General features: G+C 56.9%; 1 protein-coding gene across 4 annotated transcripts in view; it reads right to left on the reverse strand.

The window, feature by feature from the left end:
• The window catches only part of AXIN1 (axin 1), a 69,599-nt gene that overhangs the window by 4,858 nt on the left and 48,622 nt on the right, over positions 1-16,119 (reverse strand). For 2 of the 4 annotated variants that reach the window (XM_024233308.3, XM_024233310.3), the window contains exons 5-8: positions 11,326-11,463; positions 5,491-6,020; positions 4,682-4,852; positions 1,126-1,371 (exon numbers count right to left, since the gene is read on the reverse strand). In XM_024233308.3, the coding sequence (XP_024089076.2) occupies positions 1,126-1,371; positions 4,682-4,852; positions 5,491-6,020; positions 11,326-11,463 (1,085 nt within the window). The remainder of the gene's footprint in view (positions 1-1,125; positions 1,372-4,681; positions 4,853-5,490; positions 6,021-11,325; positions 11,464-16,119) is intronic. The other 2 variants (XM_054533255.2, XM_054533256.2) reach the window with 1 other exon arrangement.

The following is a 16,119-nucleotide window of genomic DNA, read 5'->3' on the forward strand; positions in this document are numbered from 1 at the left end:
TGGCTCCTTGTTGGCCGAACACGATCACAGGGTCACAGATGTTTGGCCATAAAGTGGTCACCCTTGGGATTTGAGGGAACTGTGACCCTTTCTGGCCCCAGAGCTGTCATTAGGCTCACAGCCTGGCAGAAGCTCAGGAACCTTTAATGACTTGAGAAGACACAGGCTTTCAGCTGGGAAGGGTGTAAACCCTGATGCCGGTTCGGCAGAATAAGGCCCCCAGCCCCAGCCTCCCTGGAGTGGCACAGCCCCAAAGCTGGAGGTCCGGGAGGCGGGCCTGGACCCCAGGCCCCAGGTGACCCAAGGTGGACAGGAGGAGCTGGTGACCTCTGAAGGCAACCACGGCCTCTCTGACCACAGCCCCAGGGCCTGGGTGAGCTATAGGCTCCCAGGACCCTCACAGAGACGCGGATCTGTCGGAAATTCCAATGACCCAGGATGGCCGAGAAAACTGGCCTCATGAGCAAGCTGAAAATGGAGAAGCCAGGTTCTGGCCCGAAGCGAAAATGCTGCCCACACAAAGGGGAGGCCTCCCTGCAGCCCAGACAGAAGCCTCCCCGCCCTGGGGAGAGAACAGGGTCTGGCTATGGGGCCCGGATGACAGGAGGGCGCAGTGAGGAGGGCTGTGGGCTGGACATCCGGGACGACAGTTCTACATCTGCACCGGTTTCAGAACCACGTAGCTTTCCAACTGTGCAGAGCCACTCCGGGCTCCTGGGATGCGATTATCAAGAGGCAGCCGCCATGCCTCCAGGACCCCTGCCTCAAAGCCCAGGCTGCCCAGCAGTCAGCAGCCTGTGGCTGGGGACCAGCGTTCCTCACACACTGGGGCCCTGCAGCCTCCCTGCAAACTCAGCTCAGGTCGAGGAGGGATTCCCTCCTCCAGAGCAATGAGCACAGCGGCCTCGGGTGTGTAAAAGCCCCAGCCCTCCGTCCACCGCACGGTCGCCTGCCACATGGCCCCTCAGTGGTTCTCAGTGGAAGGAAGGGCCCAGTATGGCTGGGGGACACCCAGAGGGCCGTTTTTCCCCTGAAGACCTCAGGCCTTGGGGAGCTTCAGCCCCAGGAGTGGTGCTGTGGTAACCCCCAAGACCCACCCCACCCCACCCCACGATGCGGCCGTACCTCTGCTTGGAGGGTGCCCGGCTGGCTCTCTTTTCTTCTTCCTCTAGACGTCGGCGCGCCTCCTCCAGCTGGGTTAGGGGGTTGGGAGCTGGGTGGGGTGGCATCGTGGGGTCTTGGATGAAGAGGTGGGAGGGCTGCACGGAGGTCCGGAGCTGAGGGCCGGCCCAGGGGTGCACGGCCCCGGGGCGCTCAAGGGACAAGGGTCTGGAGTTCTCATGGGGCTGTGGCTTCCTCGTCCCCGAAGACCTTGGGGAACAAGAGAACAAGTTGTGGCCGTGGCCAGGTGGCCTGGTGGGGCTACACTCATCTCACGAGGGCAGCCTCCTTGAGGGATAGGATGGGATGGGGCACTGGGGCCTGGCCACCAAGCCACATGGACGTCCTCCACAGACCACACAATAAAAACATCCCGGCCAGGCACGGTGGCTCACACCTGTAATCCCAGCATTTTGGGAGGCCGAGGCAGGCAGATCACCAGAGGTCGGGAGTTCGAGATCAGCCTAACGTGGTGAAACCTCATCTCTACTAAATATACAAAATTAGCTGGGCGCCTGTAATCCCTGCTACTCTGGAGGCTGGGGCTGGAGAATGGCTCGAACTGGGGAATTGGAGGTTACAATGAGCCGGGATCATGCCACCGCACTCCAGCCTGGGTGACAGAGTAAGGCTCTGTCTCAGGAAAAAAAAAGACAACAAAAAACCATCCCTCATTTGCCTGTAATCCCAATACTCTGGGAGGCCAAGGTGGGTGGATCGCCTGAGGTCAGGAGTTCAAGAACAGCCTGGCCAACATGGCGAAACCACGACTCTACTCAAAAAATACAAAAAATTACCCAAGTGTGGTGGTGGATACCAGTAATTCTAGTTACTCGGGAGGCTGAGGCAGGAGAATCACTTGAACCTGGGAGGCAGAGGTTGCGGTGAGCTGAGATTGCACCACTGCACTCCAGCCTAGGCAAGAGTGAGACTCCATCTCAAAAAAAAAAAAAGTGGCCAGGCGCGGTAATCCCAGCACGTTGGGAGGCCAAGGTGGGTGGATCACCTGAGGTCAGGAGTTCAAGACCAGCCTGGCCAACATGGTGAAACCCCGCCTCTACTAAAAAAATACAAAAAATTAGCCAGGCGTGGTGGCGGGCGCCTGTAGTCCCAGGTGCTCTAGAGGCTGAGGCAGGAGAATGGCATGAACCCGGGAGGTGAGGTTGCAGTGAGCCGGGATCAGGCCACTGCACTCCAGCCTGGGCGACAGAGCAAGACTCTGTCTCAAAAAAAAAAAAAAAAGAGATCGAGACCATCCTGGCCAACATGGTGAAACCCCATCTCTACTAATAATACAAAAATTAGTTGGGCGTGGTGGCGCGCGCCTGTAATCCCAGCTACTCGGGAGGCTGAGGCAGGAGAATTGCTTGAACCCGGGAGGCGGAGGTTGCAGTGAGCCGAGGTTGCACCACTGCATTCTAGCCTGGGCAACACAGCGCAACTCCGTCTCAAAACAAAACAAAACAAAAAAAAAACAAAACATTTCTTTCATGGAGACTTTTTTTTTTTCTTTTTTTGAGACAAAGTTTTGCTCTTGTTACCCAGGCTGGAGTGCAATGGCACAACCTTGGATCTCGGCTCACTGCAATCTCCGCCTCCCAGGTTCAAGCGATTCTCCTGCCTCAGCCACCTGAGTAGCTGGAATTACTGGCACTCGCCACCACACATGGCTCATTTTCTGTATTTTTTTAGTAGAGATGGAGTTTTGTCATGTTGGCTAGTCTGGTCTCGAACTCCTGACCTCAAGCGATCCACCTGCCTCGGCCTCCCAAAATGCTGGGATGAGGCTTTTTTTTTTTTTTTTACATTTTAACAGCTTTACTGGGATACAAATTATATACTAATCTTAGAAGCCGGAGGATAGCTTTGAGTCCAGGAGGCTGAGGCTGCAGTGAACTGTGTGATTGCACCACTGCGCTTCAGCCAGGGTGACAGAAGGAGACTCTGTCTCAAAAAATTAAAAAAAAGTCATAATGAATAAAAAGTACAAATATGTCTCAAAGTGGAATGTATTAATACTTATCCTAAAATACGGGACATGCAATATTTAGTATATACAGCTATTTAAAAAAACGATTCGGCTGGGCACGGTGGCTCACGCCTGTAATCCTAGCACTCCAGGAGGCCGAGGCAGGCGGATCACCAAAGGGTGGGAGTTCGAGATCAGCCTAACATGGGAACCACCCCCTGCCCCGTCTCTACTAAAAATACAAAATCAGCCGGGCGTGGTGGCACACGCCAGTAATCCCAGCTACTCGGGAGGCTGAGGCAGGAGAACTGCTTGAACCCAGGAGGTGGAGGCTGCAGTGAGCCAAGATTGCACCACTGCACTCCAGCCCAGGCGACAGAGCTACACTCCGTCTCAAAAAAAAAAAAAAAGACTCGAAGGCCAGGAATGGTGGCTCATGCCTGTAATCCCAGCATTTTGGGAGGCCAAGCTGGGAGGATCGCTTGAGCCCAAAAGCTTGAGACCCACCTGGGCAACACGCTGAGACCCCCTCTCTACAAAAAATGAGCCAGGCAAGGTGCTGTGCACCCGTTCCCTCGGGAGCCCCAGAAAAACGATGAGCCCGTCCCCACCCGTCAGCACCGATGGGGACCCCAAAGCCTCGCGGGACAGGCTTCCAACACAGGAAGGAGGGCCGCGCCCCAGGCGCTCAGCTGCCTCACAAGTTCTCACCAAGTAATGCGGAGGGAGGTGTGTCCTGGCCAGGGCCTGTGTGGGTGGCAGATCAGGACCTAAGACTGAGGAAGCTGGGGCCACCCACCCACCAGGGCCGACACTTCCCAGCTGACCTGCCTCTGACCACGGCGGGAAGGTGGGGGGTACCACCTCTGTGGGGCCCCTGGCCCTCCTGCTGGGTTCTGGGCACGACTGCAGGCCCAGGGGGCGAGCAGGGGCAACACCAAGACCGGCCCGGCGGGCAGCGGCAGGAGCTGGACCTGTGGCACCGGGGCCTTGCTCCACACCACACGAGGCCTCTGCCCTTCTGCGAAGAGAGAAGTGCTCAGGCTACACAAGAGCCTTCCCCAGCCCTCGGCAGGACGGCCGGGTGTGAGCACAGAAGCCTTCCCCAGCCCTCGGCAGGACGGCCGGGTGTGAGCACAGAAGCCTTCCCCAGCCCTCGGCAGGACGGCTGGGTGTGAGCACAGAAGGCTTCTCCGTGGGCACCTCGGGAGTGACGGTCAGCGGGGGCCTTCCCAGGTGACTTAGGTTGTTCTCATGTGGGGGTCAGACTGGAAATGACCTCCCGAGAGCATCTGTGCTGCCTGCGGGGTGACAGCCACGTTGGCTTCCCTCCTGCTCGGGGCTTCAGGGACAGCCTCTCTCTGAGGACATGAGGTTTTCCTCCTGGAGACGTGGGGCCCAGGGAGCCTGCTGGAGGGTGCCCAGGAGGGTGCCACAGTGACAGGGGAAGTGTGAGGTGTCACAGGCGACACTCGCCACACACACCGAGACTGTGCGGAGCCCAGGGGTGTAAAGCAGGCCCCACGAGGCTGCTGCGTGCGGGGTGCTCACCCGTGGCCGGTCCTGCGGTGCCTGCTGATCTCTTTCTCCCCCTCAATGATCCACTGCATGATTTTCTGGTTCTTCTCCGCGTCTTCCGAGGCGCCTGGCACCTCGGTGCTAGCGCTCTTCCCCGACTCAGCCTTCTTGGCATTTCTTTTGCATGCCACGCCCGCCTTCCCACTACAAGGGCAAGAGCAAGAGCTGCGAGTCGCCCTGGCCTCCCGTGGCCAAGGCTGTGTCCCTTCCTCGTCTGCGAGGCCCCTCCCGGCCTGTGTAAGGCTCCCATGGTGCAGCCGCCGCCCGCTGTCCCCGCTCGCTGTACCCCCGCCCGCCGTCCCCCGCTCGCTGCCTCCTGCCCGCTGTCCCCCGCCGTCCCCCGCCCGCTGTCCCCCGCCCGCTGTCCCCCGCTCGCTGCCTCCTGCCCGCTGTCCCCCGCTGTCCCCCGCCCGCTCTCCCCGCCCGCCGTCCCCCACCTGCTGTCCCCCGCCCGCCGTCCCCCGCCGTCCCCCACCTGCTGTCCCCCGCCCGCCGTCCCCCGCCGCCCCCCGCCCGCTGTCCTGGTGCTATCTGGGGGTTGGTTTCCTCTCTAAACACACGGGTGGTCACTGCTCACCCCCTGAAGACTAACCTTCATCTCCCACCTGAGGTCACGGTGTGGACTCCCCTGACCCAGGGCCCAGTCCACTCCCACCAGCAGAGGGGCCTCCTGCCTGTTGCTGGTGGTCCTGGGTTTCCTGAGTTTTACGAGGAGGTTCTGGCCTTCTGCAGGGACACAGCCTCACCCCGAGCCCCCTCCTCGCTGACAGGCGCACGCTCACCTGTGGGCCAGGCCATCACTGGCGTTGGGGGCAGCGCCCACACTCTCTGAGTAGCCTCGGGACTTTGCCCCATGGCTGTGTGGTTCCGGGCCCCAGGCGAAGCTGCTCTGGGCCCTGCGGGTGGCCTCGGCCTCCACCTGCTCCTTGGGCCGGCCTGTGCTGTGGTGGACGTGGTGGTGGACGTGTCGGTGGTGGTGCAGGCCGGCCGCGTCCAGCTTCACCCCTGACTTGGGTGCGTGCTTCCCGTGCCCCGAGGCGGCACCCCCCAGTGCCACTGGCATCTTGGCCACATGCCCACTGTCCGGGGAGCGGTGGCCAGGCCCAGGTGACTGGCGGCCAGGTGTCCTCAGCACACGCTGCACGTGCTCGTCCAGGATGCTCTCAGGGTTCTCCTCGTGTGCATCCCGGAGCCCAGCACAGCCCACGTCCACACAGCGGGGCGGGAAGTGGTGCCAAGCGGGGGCGGGAGGCAGCTTGTGACACGGCCCCGGGGGCCCTGAGGATGGATCGCCGTCCTCACCTTCCTCCTCCTGTGTGGGGACAAGCAGCACCATCACCTCTCAGCACCAGCTGCACACTTGGGGAAAACAAAAAGCATCAGGCCTGGCCCAGCAGCCCCAGCAGATGCCGTCCCAGCCCAGGGTGGCTGGGGGCCCCTCCCCACCGGTCCTGTCCCTGAGGATGGAGAGGCAGGATGGGGCATAGACAGAAGGAGCGGAGACAGCAGGGCCTCAAGGAATGCAGTGTATGTGTCGGCTGTGGGCGGAGCTCTGCACAGATTTAGTTTAGTTTTATTCTTTTTTTGAGACAAGTTCTTGCTCTGTTGCCCAGGCTGGAGAAGAGTGGTATGATCTCAGCTCACTGCAGCCTCCGCCTCCTGGGCTCAAGCGATCCTCCCACCTCAGCCTCCAGAATAGCGGAGACCACAACCGTGTGCCACCACGCTCGGCTAATTTTTTTGTATTTTGGGGACAGATGTGATTCTCACCATATTGGCCAGGCTGGTCTCGAATGCCTGAGCTCAAGCAATCTGCCTGCCTTGGCCTGTATATATATATATATTTTTGAGACAGAGTCTTGCTCTGTTACCCAGGCTGGAGTGCAATGGTGCCATCTCGGCTCACTGCAACCTCTGCCTCCCGGGTTCAAGCGATTCTCCTCCTTCAGCCTCCCAAGTAGCTGGGACTACAGGTGTGCGCCACCCCACTCAGCTAATTTTTGTATTTTTAGTAGAGACAGGGTTTCACTATGTTAGCCAGGCTGGTCTCAAACTCCTGACCTCATGATCCACCCGCCTCGGCCTCCCAAAGTGCTGGGATTACAGGCGTGAGCTACCGTGCCCGGCCTATTTTTATTTTTATTTTTTTTGAGACGGAGTTTCACTCTTGTGTCCCAGGCTGTAGCGCAATGACGCAATGTTGGCTCACTGCAATCTCCACCTCCCGGGTTCAAGTAATTCTCCTGCCTCAGCCTCCCTGGTAGCTGAGATTACAGGCACCCACCACAATGCCCAGCGAATTTTTTTGTATTTTTAGTAGAGACTGGGTTTCACCCTGTTTGCCAGGCTGGTCTCGAACTCCTGACCTCAGGTGATCCACCCACCTTGGCCTCCCAAAGTACTAGGATTACAGGTGTGAGCCACCGCAGCTGATCGCAGTGGTGCCATCATAGCTCAAGGCAGCCTCAACCTCCAGGGGTCAAGTGATCCTCCTGCCTCAGCCTCCCAGGTAGCTGGGACTACAGGTGCGTGCCACCATGCCCCATTAATTTTTTCTTTTTCTTTTTTTTTTCTTTGGAGCGAGGGGGAATCTCACTATGTTGTCCAGCCTGCTCTTAAACTCCTGGCCTCAAGTGATCCTTCTGTCTTGGCCTCTCAAAGTGTCGGGATTACAGATGTGAGCCACTGTGCCCCGCCTACCTCTATATTTTAATATAAACAAACCTCCCAACATTTAGCACCAAACTCTCACGCCTGCAAAAGTATCCAAACACAACTGGAACAGGCGTGCCCCGGAGCTGGTGTGGGCTTGGCTGTGGGCACCTGCACTGGGGCTGAGGGTGAAATATGGCACTAAAGAGGACAGACGGACGCTGGGGCAGAGCCGGGGGACAGGCGGGTGGTGGGCATCCCCTGGCGGATGCAGCCATGCTGCCTCCCTTTCCTTGGTTTTGTAGGACTAAAGGGCCCGGGCACTCTGGGGAGAAATCTTAACCGAGGGTCTTCCTAGGGACTAAAAGTGTTTCGAGTTTTGATGCCGTTCGCTGCCTCGGCCGAGTTCCGCATCGGCAGGAATTCCATCATGGGGCTGTGAAATGTTACAGATTAACTTAACCGCTCAGCTAATGGTTTTTGTTTTCTTCTTTGTGCTTTAATTTCCCAAATTTTACAATGAAAATAGGTATTGTATTTTTAGTAGAGACAGGGTTTCACTATGTTGAAAATCTGGAGCTCACGCCTGTAATCCCAGCACTTTCGGGGGCCGAGGTGGGCGGATCACGAGGTCAGGAAATCGAGACCATCCCAGCTAACATGGTGAAACCTCGTCTCTACTAAAAATACAAAAAAATTAGCCGGGCGTGGTGGCACGTGCCTGTAGTCCCAGCTACTCGGGAGGCTGAGGCAGGAGAATGGCATGAACCCAGGAGGTGGAGCTTGCAGTGAGCCGAGATCGCGCCACTGCTCTCCAGCCTGGGTGACAGAGCGAGACTCCATCTCAAAAAAAAAAACAAAACAAAGCCAAAAAAAAAAAAAAAATCTGGAGTTATGCCTTTTAGGGAAGGACCACCACTCCTGGGCCGTGGTGGTGCTGGATCCACACACCTGTGGGCACTGCCATGCTCCCTGTTGCTGGGACAGAGCCAGGACTCCATGGGGTGGGGAAGCCTTGAGAGTCACAGGTGAGAGCCACACACTCAGCACCTGTGGCTACACCTGCCTTTAACATATCTTGCTCAAGGCTGGGGGCAGTGACTCATGCCTGAGATCCCAACACTTTGGGAAGCTGAGGTAGGAGGATCACTTGAGGCCATGAGTTCAAGACCAGTGTGGGTAATATAGCAAGATTCCATCTTTACAAAAATATTTTTTTAAAAAAATGTCTCACTCAAAATGTGAACCTGCCCTACTAGAAGCACATACTGCGAATGGATCAAGGGGCAAAGATCAGCAGAAAATTACAGAGGCCCAACATGACAGCAAAGGCTTCCACAGAAAATTACAGCGGCCAGCGACCGACACAACAACAAAACAGCAAAGGCTTCCGCAGAAAATGACAGCAGCCAACACGGCAGCAAAACAGCAAAGGCTTCCTTTCCTACGTTTCTTTTGTGAGCATGTTTGTTTAAGGGCTGCTAACCTTCACCTGCCACCCAAATGATGAGGCTGACATCACAGCCCCTGGGCCCGGATGTGGCCTGCTGACCTGTGGGAACTCTGTTCCCAACGTCTGGTTTTCAGACAACAGCCCAGTAAGGCTCCCAGGCAGGCCCCAATGCCGCTGGCCTCACGTGGGCACAGCCAGCCACCCCAGGGCCGCCACAGAAAGCCACTGTGCTTTCTGCGCACTCAGGTGCGCACAGCCAGCCTCCTCAGGGCCACCCCAGGAAGCAAGGGAGCCGCTCCAGTGACCACCAGGTCTGCAAGGCGAGGCCTCACTCTCACCGCCACAGGAACCACGTGGCACTGATGCTGCTCCTGCCAGCTCTGCGGCCCGGGCTAGGTTCCCGACCTTGGAGGACAAATTCCCTGAGTGCTTTCCTTGGGGGACTGTGGAGAAGGTGAACTCGGCACCTGCAGAGCCCTGGAGCTGGCACCACCCACACCTGTGCCCTACCCAGATGAGGGTCACCCTCAGACCAACGGCCAGGGGAGACGAGAGGATGCAGCTCCACATGGTGGCAAACAATTTACTGAGGATAAAAAAAATCGACGTGTGTGTGTGAGACATTTTCACACAAACCCCTTCACGGAGAGCTCCACCATCTGCAGCGACCACATGTGGTCCCCGCCATGAATCCCAGCTGCTCAACGAGCTACGTAAGGTCTGCCTGCCATCTCAATGGAGTGCCCGACGCATGGTTTCCCTGATGGGCACCACCAGCGGCACCCTGTGTTCACCCTCACGGTGGCATCTCCAGGCTTCAGGGCACAGCTCACCCGGCTTGTGGGTGAAAGAGTGGGTGTACCAAGGAGACCTCCTGTGGTCTGAGGAGAGCTGAAGGTCTGCATTTTACGTCAAGGATCAGGTGAATGGAAACGCTCAGAAGTGTATACATTTTCTAAGTATTCATATTCACGAACATTGAAAGGAGAATGAAGGACCATCCCCCGACTCGATGGTGCCCATTGACCTCCCATAGGAATTAATCTGGCTAAGAGAAAGGCAAAGGCATTTTTTTTTTGTCACCCAGGCTGGAGTGCAGTGGCACAGCCTCGGCTCACTGTAGCCTTGACCTCCTGGGCTCAAGTGATCCTCCCACCTCAGCTTCCTGAATACCTGGGACCACAGGTGCATGCCGCCACGCCTAGCTAATTTTGAAATTTTTTCTAGAGACAGGACGTTGCCCAGGCTGGGCTCAAACTCCTCTGCTCAAGTGCTTCACTCGCCTCAGCCTCCCACAGTGTTGGGGTCACAGGTGTGCACTGCCCGCCCCGCCAGCACAAGCAGCCCTGCAAGTGAGACAACCATGTGGGAACGGGTCTCCAGAGAAACTCCAGCCTGCCTGCGCACTGGGAGGAGCGCACATTGGGGTGGAGCCACACAAGTCTGCACCATTTGCAGCGGGGAGGAGCCGGGCCCCGCCTCTTCCTAGGCGGAACCTGAGATTCAATCTGCGAGGCGGGAAGCATACTAGGAGAACTCTGGCTTTGCGGGAAGTGATTTTTTTTTTTTGAGGTAGAGTTTCACTCTTGTCACCCAGGCTGGAGTGCAGTGGCGCAATCTCGGCACACTGAAGCCTCTGCCTCCTGGGTTCAAGCGATTCTCCAGCCTCAGCCTCCTGAGTAGTCGGGATTACAGGCGCCCGCCACCACACCTGGCTAATTTTTGTATTTTTCATTAGAGATGGGGTTTCACCATTTTGGCCAGGCTGGTCTCGAACTCCTGACCTCAGGTGATCCGCCCGTCTCAGCCTCCCAAAATGCTGGGATTACAGGTATGAGACACTGTGCCCGCCCGTTTCCCTTTTTACCTTTTCACCCAATAAACTCTGTCCTTCTCACCCTTCAAATTGTCTGTGAGCCTAATTTTTCATGGCCATGTGAAAGGGACCTGTCTTTAGCTGAACTAAGCAAAGAGTACAACACAAGTGCCTAGAGGGCCGTGCACCATGGCCTCAAGGAACCAAGAGTCACCAGGAGGTGGCAGAAAGGCTCAGGCATCGCAGCCCCCGACTGCATGTAGAAAAAACTCCTGCATGCCACTAGCCCTTCCTGCTCTGCGCATGCTCATCTCACTTTGCCAGCCACATGGGGTGAAGAAGTTGAGATCACCTGCTGCAGCCTCAGCTTGTGGCCCTGCCACCCACAAAGGACCAGGCACAGCAGGCAGTTGTGTCATCCCCGGCCCCTTCAATGCGGGTGACCGAGGTGTGTCTCTGGGCCTCTGAGGGTGGGATGCGGCCACTGGGACATCCCATCTTGAGCTGGGGCTCCGCTGCAGAGAAAGGGGCACGGGGGATTCAGCCGGGAGGCCTCATGGGTCAGCAGGCCTCAGCCAGCCCTGGGCATCCCCACGAAGAATCGGGGCCAAAGCTGTCCTGAACATCAGGACATCCCAGCTGGAAGAAAACAGCACGACACCGACACGGAGTGTGACACTGACGCGGCCCACTCACCATGCGCACGCGCTTCAACCGCTCCTCTAGCTTCTCCTCGGCCTCCCGCGTGCGCTGCACAGCCTCCAGGCGGTGGATGAGCTCCTCCGCGAACTTCTGAGGCTCCACGCGGACCTCCTTTGGCACCCGGTACGTGCGCTGTGAGGGACAGGACTGTGAGGCACGGGGTTGAAAGGTCACTGGCTAAACATTTCTTTGTGAAGGGAAAGAGCGTGTGCCATCTATGTTGTATTTTATTTTTTTGAGACAAACTCTTGCTCTGCCGCCCAGGCTGGAGTGCACTGGCGTGATCTTGGCTCACTGCAACCTCTGCTTCCCGGTTGAAGCGATTCTCCTGCCTCGGTCTCCCAAGTAGCTGGGACTACAGGTGCCCGCCACCACGCCTGGCTAATTTTTGTATTCTTAGTAGGGATGGGGTTTCGTCATGTTGGCCAGGCTGGTCTCGAACTCCTGACCTCAGGTGATCCGCCCACCTCGGCCTCCCAAATTGCCGGGATTACAGGTGTGAGCCACCGGGCCCAGCCTTTGTTGTACTTTAAAGCAAGAGTTTACTTTTTCCTCCTTTCAGTTGGGAATCAACTTCCTCACGGCCCCCCTTTTTCTGTCCGGCCAGTCTGTCCTTCATTCCCCACGGACCCAGGAGACAGGGCTGCTTCTTTCCAGTGTCTCCTGACTACCAGATCAAGAGGCCTGAGCAGGGCAGCTTGAGGACACGCAGCTGGCGCTCCCCACCCACTTCAGAGAAACACTCGAGGAGACGCCTGCAGAAGGTGTGAGCAGAAGACCCCCGAGGCCCCACAGCAGGGAAGGATGCACAGGATGTGGAAGACAGGGGAGGTCTGGGAAAGGTAGGCTTTCCTTTTTAAAAGAATGTCAAGGCCAGGTGGTGGCTCACGCCTATAGTCACAGCATTTTGGGAAGTAGAGGCGAGCAGATTACTTGAACCCAGAAATTAAGAGACCAGTCTGGCCAACAAAGTGAGACCTCATCTCTACAAAAAAAATTTTTTTTTAATTACCCAGGTGTGGTGGCACCTGTGGTCCCGACTACTTGGGAGGCTGAGGAGGGAGGATCGGATCACATAAGTCCTGGGAGATCAAGGCTGCAGTGAGCTGAGATCACACCACTGCCCTGCAACCTGGGTGAGAGAGTGAGACCCCGTCTCAAAATAATAACAATACATCTGCAACGTATTTTATAGTAATATACCGTACAGCTTTTTGTTTGTTTTTGTTTTTTTGTTTTTGTTTTTGAGACAGAGTCTTACTCTGTTGCCCAGGCTGGAGTGCAGTAGTGCGATTTTGGCTCACTGCAAGCTCCACCTCCCAGGTTCACGCCATTCTCCTGCCTCAGCCTCCTGAGTGGCTGGGACTACAGGCACGTGCCACCATGCCCGGCTAATTTTTTTGTATTTTTAGTAGAGACGGGGTTTCACCATGTTACCCAGGATGGTCTCAATCTCCTGACCTCGTGATCCGCCCGCCTCAGCCTCCCAAAGCACTGGGATTACCGGTGTGAGCCACCACGCCTGGCCCTGTGTAACTTTCGAGGGTACTTCATTTTAAATTTCAAACTTCAAAACAGCTGCAAAAATAGAACAAGGAATTCCCATCCACCTTCACCCAGATTCCCCAAGGGCTCATATTCTGCCATAACTGCTTTATCATCCCCTCACCGGCAGGCACATGCGTACACACACACGCCCACACACGCACACACACATGCACACATACAGGCACACTCACTTTTCTGAACCAGTTAGAGTGTATTTAACAAAAGCAAGGTCGCTCTCATACCTAACCACAGCACAAATATGGATGGTTAAAAAAACTGACCCTGATACAATCACATCATGTGGCAGATCTTATTCTGATTTTGCCAGCTGCTCCAATAACATTCTTCATAGCAAAACATGTTTTAAAATCCAGGCCGCCAGTGTCTAAGCCACGGAGGGATGCAGCCAGGGACAGCTCCCCTGTGACAAGCAAGCAGGGTGGTAGATGGGAGGTGGGACCCTCCGTGTGTGTGGCCTTCGTGCCCTCCTGCCGTGGGCTCTGTGCACCCCAGTTTCTCGTCCACACAATGAGAGTAGAAACACCACCTAAACAGTCTCACCTCAGAAGGATGGAGTGAGACTGGACACAAAAGCCACACAAAAGGCCTCCTCCGGGCTCACATGCTCCATAGTAGATGGGGCTCAGAGACAGGCTGGCCCTGGAGCCACAGGCTTCACTTCAACCAACACGGAGTATGAAGGGGCCAAGGGCACGCCCAGGACACTGGGTGATGCCTCAGAGCTGGGAAAAGTCACTGCTGGAGTCTGGGCTGTGCCCAGCGCCAGGAAGGGGTCTGTCCTGGAGCCAAGGAGGAGCGTCCAGTGCTTCTAGAAGATGATGAGGAAGGCTGGGGCTGGCACCAGCAGGGATGTGGGCCGGTATGTCCGGGTGTGTGGACAGCAGGGCGTCCACACAGATGGCAAGGAACTAACAAGCCGCCCTTTCCCGCTGCACCCGGGGCCTGGAGGCTGGGTGGCTGGGGGGCCATGCTGGCTTTTCCGTGCCCAGTGCTGGGCAAGGCGCAGATGTGGGAGTGGCACACACAGGACTGGGAGCTGCCAGCACTGCAGGGACCACGGCTGCTGTGTCTGCAGACAGCCAGAGGCACAGACAGGAGCGCTCATGGTCTGAACAGTCAGCACCACAGAGACCAAGAGCAGGACGAAAAGCCCATCATCAGGCCCAGAGAGGAGCATGGCTGAGGGGCCAACAGGAGCGCTCAGGCTGCCACGCAAGCTCCATAAAGACTCCAGGTGGCCCTGAAGGCTGCATCACCACGGTTCTGAGAACAGCAAAACTGTCAGAGTCATCAGAATGGCACCTTCTCCAGCTTTAGAGGAACAGAAAAAAATATCATAAAGGAAAAAGCCAAGTAAATGAAAACGTGAAACTTCCAAGTAATTGCAAAGGCTAAAGATGAAGAGGCCCCTTCCCGCAGGGGAGGGATTCTGGGACCAGATGCTGTAAAGCCACGGCCCCCAACCTTTTGGCACCAGGGACCAGTTTTGTAGAAGACAATTTTTCCATGGACAGTGGGGTCAGGGGGATTTTCGGGATGAACCTGCTCCAACTCTGATGGTCAGGTGTTAGAGTCGCACACGGTACACGCGGCCTGGGCCTCCGTGGGCGCAGCCACAACAGGGTTCTGCTCCTATGAGCATCTTAGTTGCTCCCCTCCTGCCGTCCCTGCTGCAGAGCCATGGACCCACCAGAGAAACGGCATAGCTTTTGCAAAACCAAGGCCCTCAACAGAGCAGAAGCGGGCGGTGCAGCCAGGGCACGTCCTGCTAGCCCATCGGCTTCCTGGGCCTCCCCCCGCCTCTGCTCACCACCATCCTCGGGTCCAGTTTCCCAGTAGCAGCAGTGAGCAGGCCCCAGGCAGCTGTGCCCGTGATGTGGGTTTCTCATTTGGGCCTCTGGCTGAGAGACCTCCCATTGAAGGTTCCAACCACAGCCCCGCCTGACAGGCCACACGGACCTGATGCAGGTTCCTACAGAGCCTCCGATGAGGTTGTTTGCTGCAGACGGTTCACATAGAAACGCACGCTGCGGCCCCCACCCCACCACACAAGGGCCCTCTGGGGGTGCGGAACGCAGCAGGGCCTGCTCCTGCCCTGTGCCTGCCACCTCTGTTGGCTTTCATCTTCCTGGAGACTCAAATGTGACCCTCCAGGACCTGAGGGCTCTGTGCTTCCCTCGGTGACCCTCCAGGACCTGAGGGCTCCGTGCTTCCCTCGGTTCTGACGGCGACACCAGGGACTCGCCATCGGCCTCCTCTTTTCTCTGTGTTGCATCCTGAGAGGTCCTTCCAGGTCCACGTTCCAGGCACCAACGCACTCCTCAGCTTTTGTCCTTCCTGGCCCTTCTGAGGGGAGGTGTCTGCCTGACGCCCCCTCATCCAGAGTCTGTGGCGTGCACTTTCTACACACAATGACTCTGACCAGCACCCCAAAATCAGGGCACCCCTGTGGACAGAAGCCTCCCGCAGGCCTCAGGCCACTCAAGCCCCGTCCTCATGGGCACACGGGGCCGGCCCGGGCCTGTGGTTGCTCAGCTGTCTTGTCCTCGGGCCTCCTTTGTCCCAGCGGCTCCGCGGGTTCTTGACGTTCAGGACCCATGACTTGAAAATCAGAGGCCGGTGGCTGTGCAGGAGCCCTCGACTTGGGCTGTGACCTCATTATAGCTTTGGGCCATGCCTGGCAGGCAGGGCCCCAGATCTTCCGCAGCACACGCACGCACCCATGCACGCACCCACACACAGTCTACAGTGTCAGCCAGTTAAGTAGACACCATCAGCGCCTAGTTTTAGCCAAACCTGAGTCAAGGGTTGGCTGGCATCTTCACAGAAGTGAGAACAAACCAACATCCTTTCTTTTCAACCATAAAGAAATTCCTGACTTGGAAACTGATGTCTGCAGAAAAGCTAAAAGGCTGAGAAATCCTGACCAAGACTGTGTCAATGCTCTCAAAATGCCTACTTCCCTCCACAGACACTCAGATGGTCACGTGGGTCAACCTCAGACACCGCGGCTAACAGTGGGTTGCGCAGTGGCTCACACCTGTAATCCCAGCACTTTGGGAGGCCAAGACGGGCGGATCACGAGGTCAGGAGATCAAGACCATCCTGGCTAATACGATGAAACCCCATCTCTACTAAAAATACAAAAAATTAGCCGGGCATGGTGGCGGCGCCTGTAGTCCCAGCTACTCGGGAGGCTGAGGCAGGAGAATGACGTGA

Source organism: Pongo abelii, chromosome 18, assembly GCF_028885655.2.
Source record: "Pongo abelii isolate AG06213 chromosome 18, NHGRI_mPonAbe1-v2.0_pri, whole genome shotgun sequence".
NCBI lineage: Eukaryota > Metazoa > Chordata > Mammalia > Primates > Hominidae > Pongo > Pongo abelii.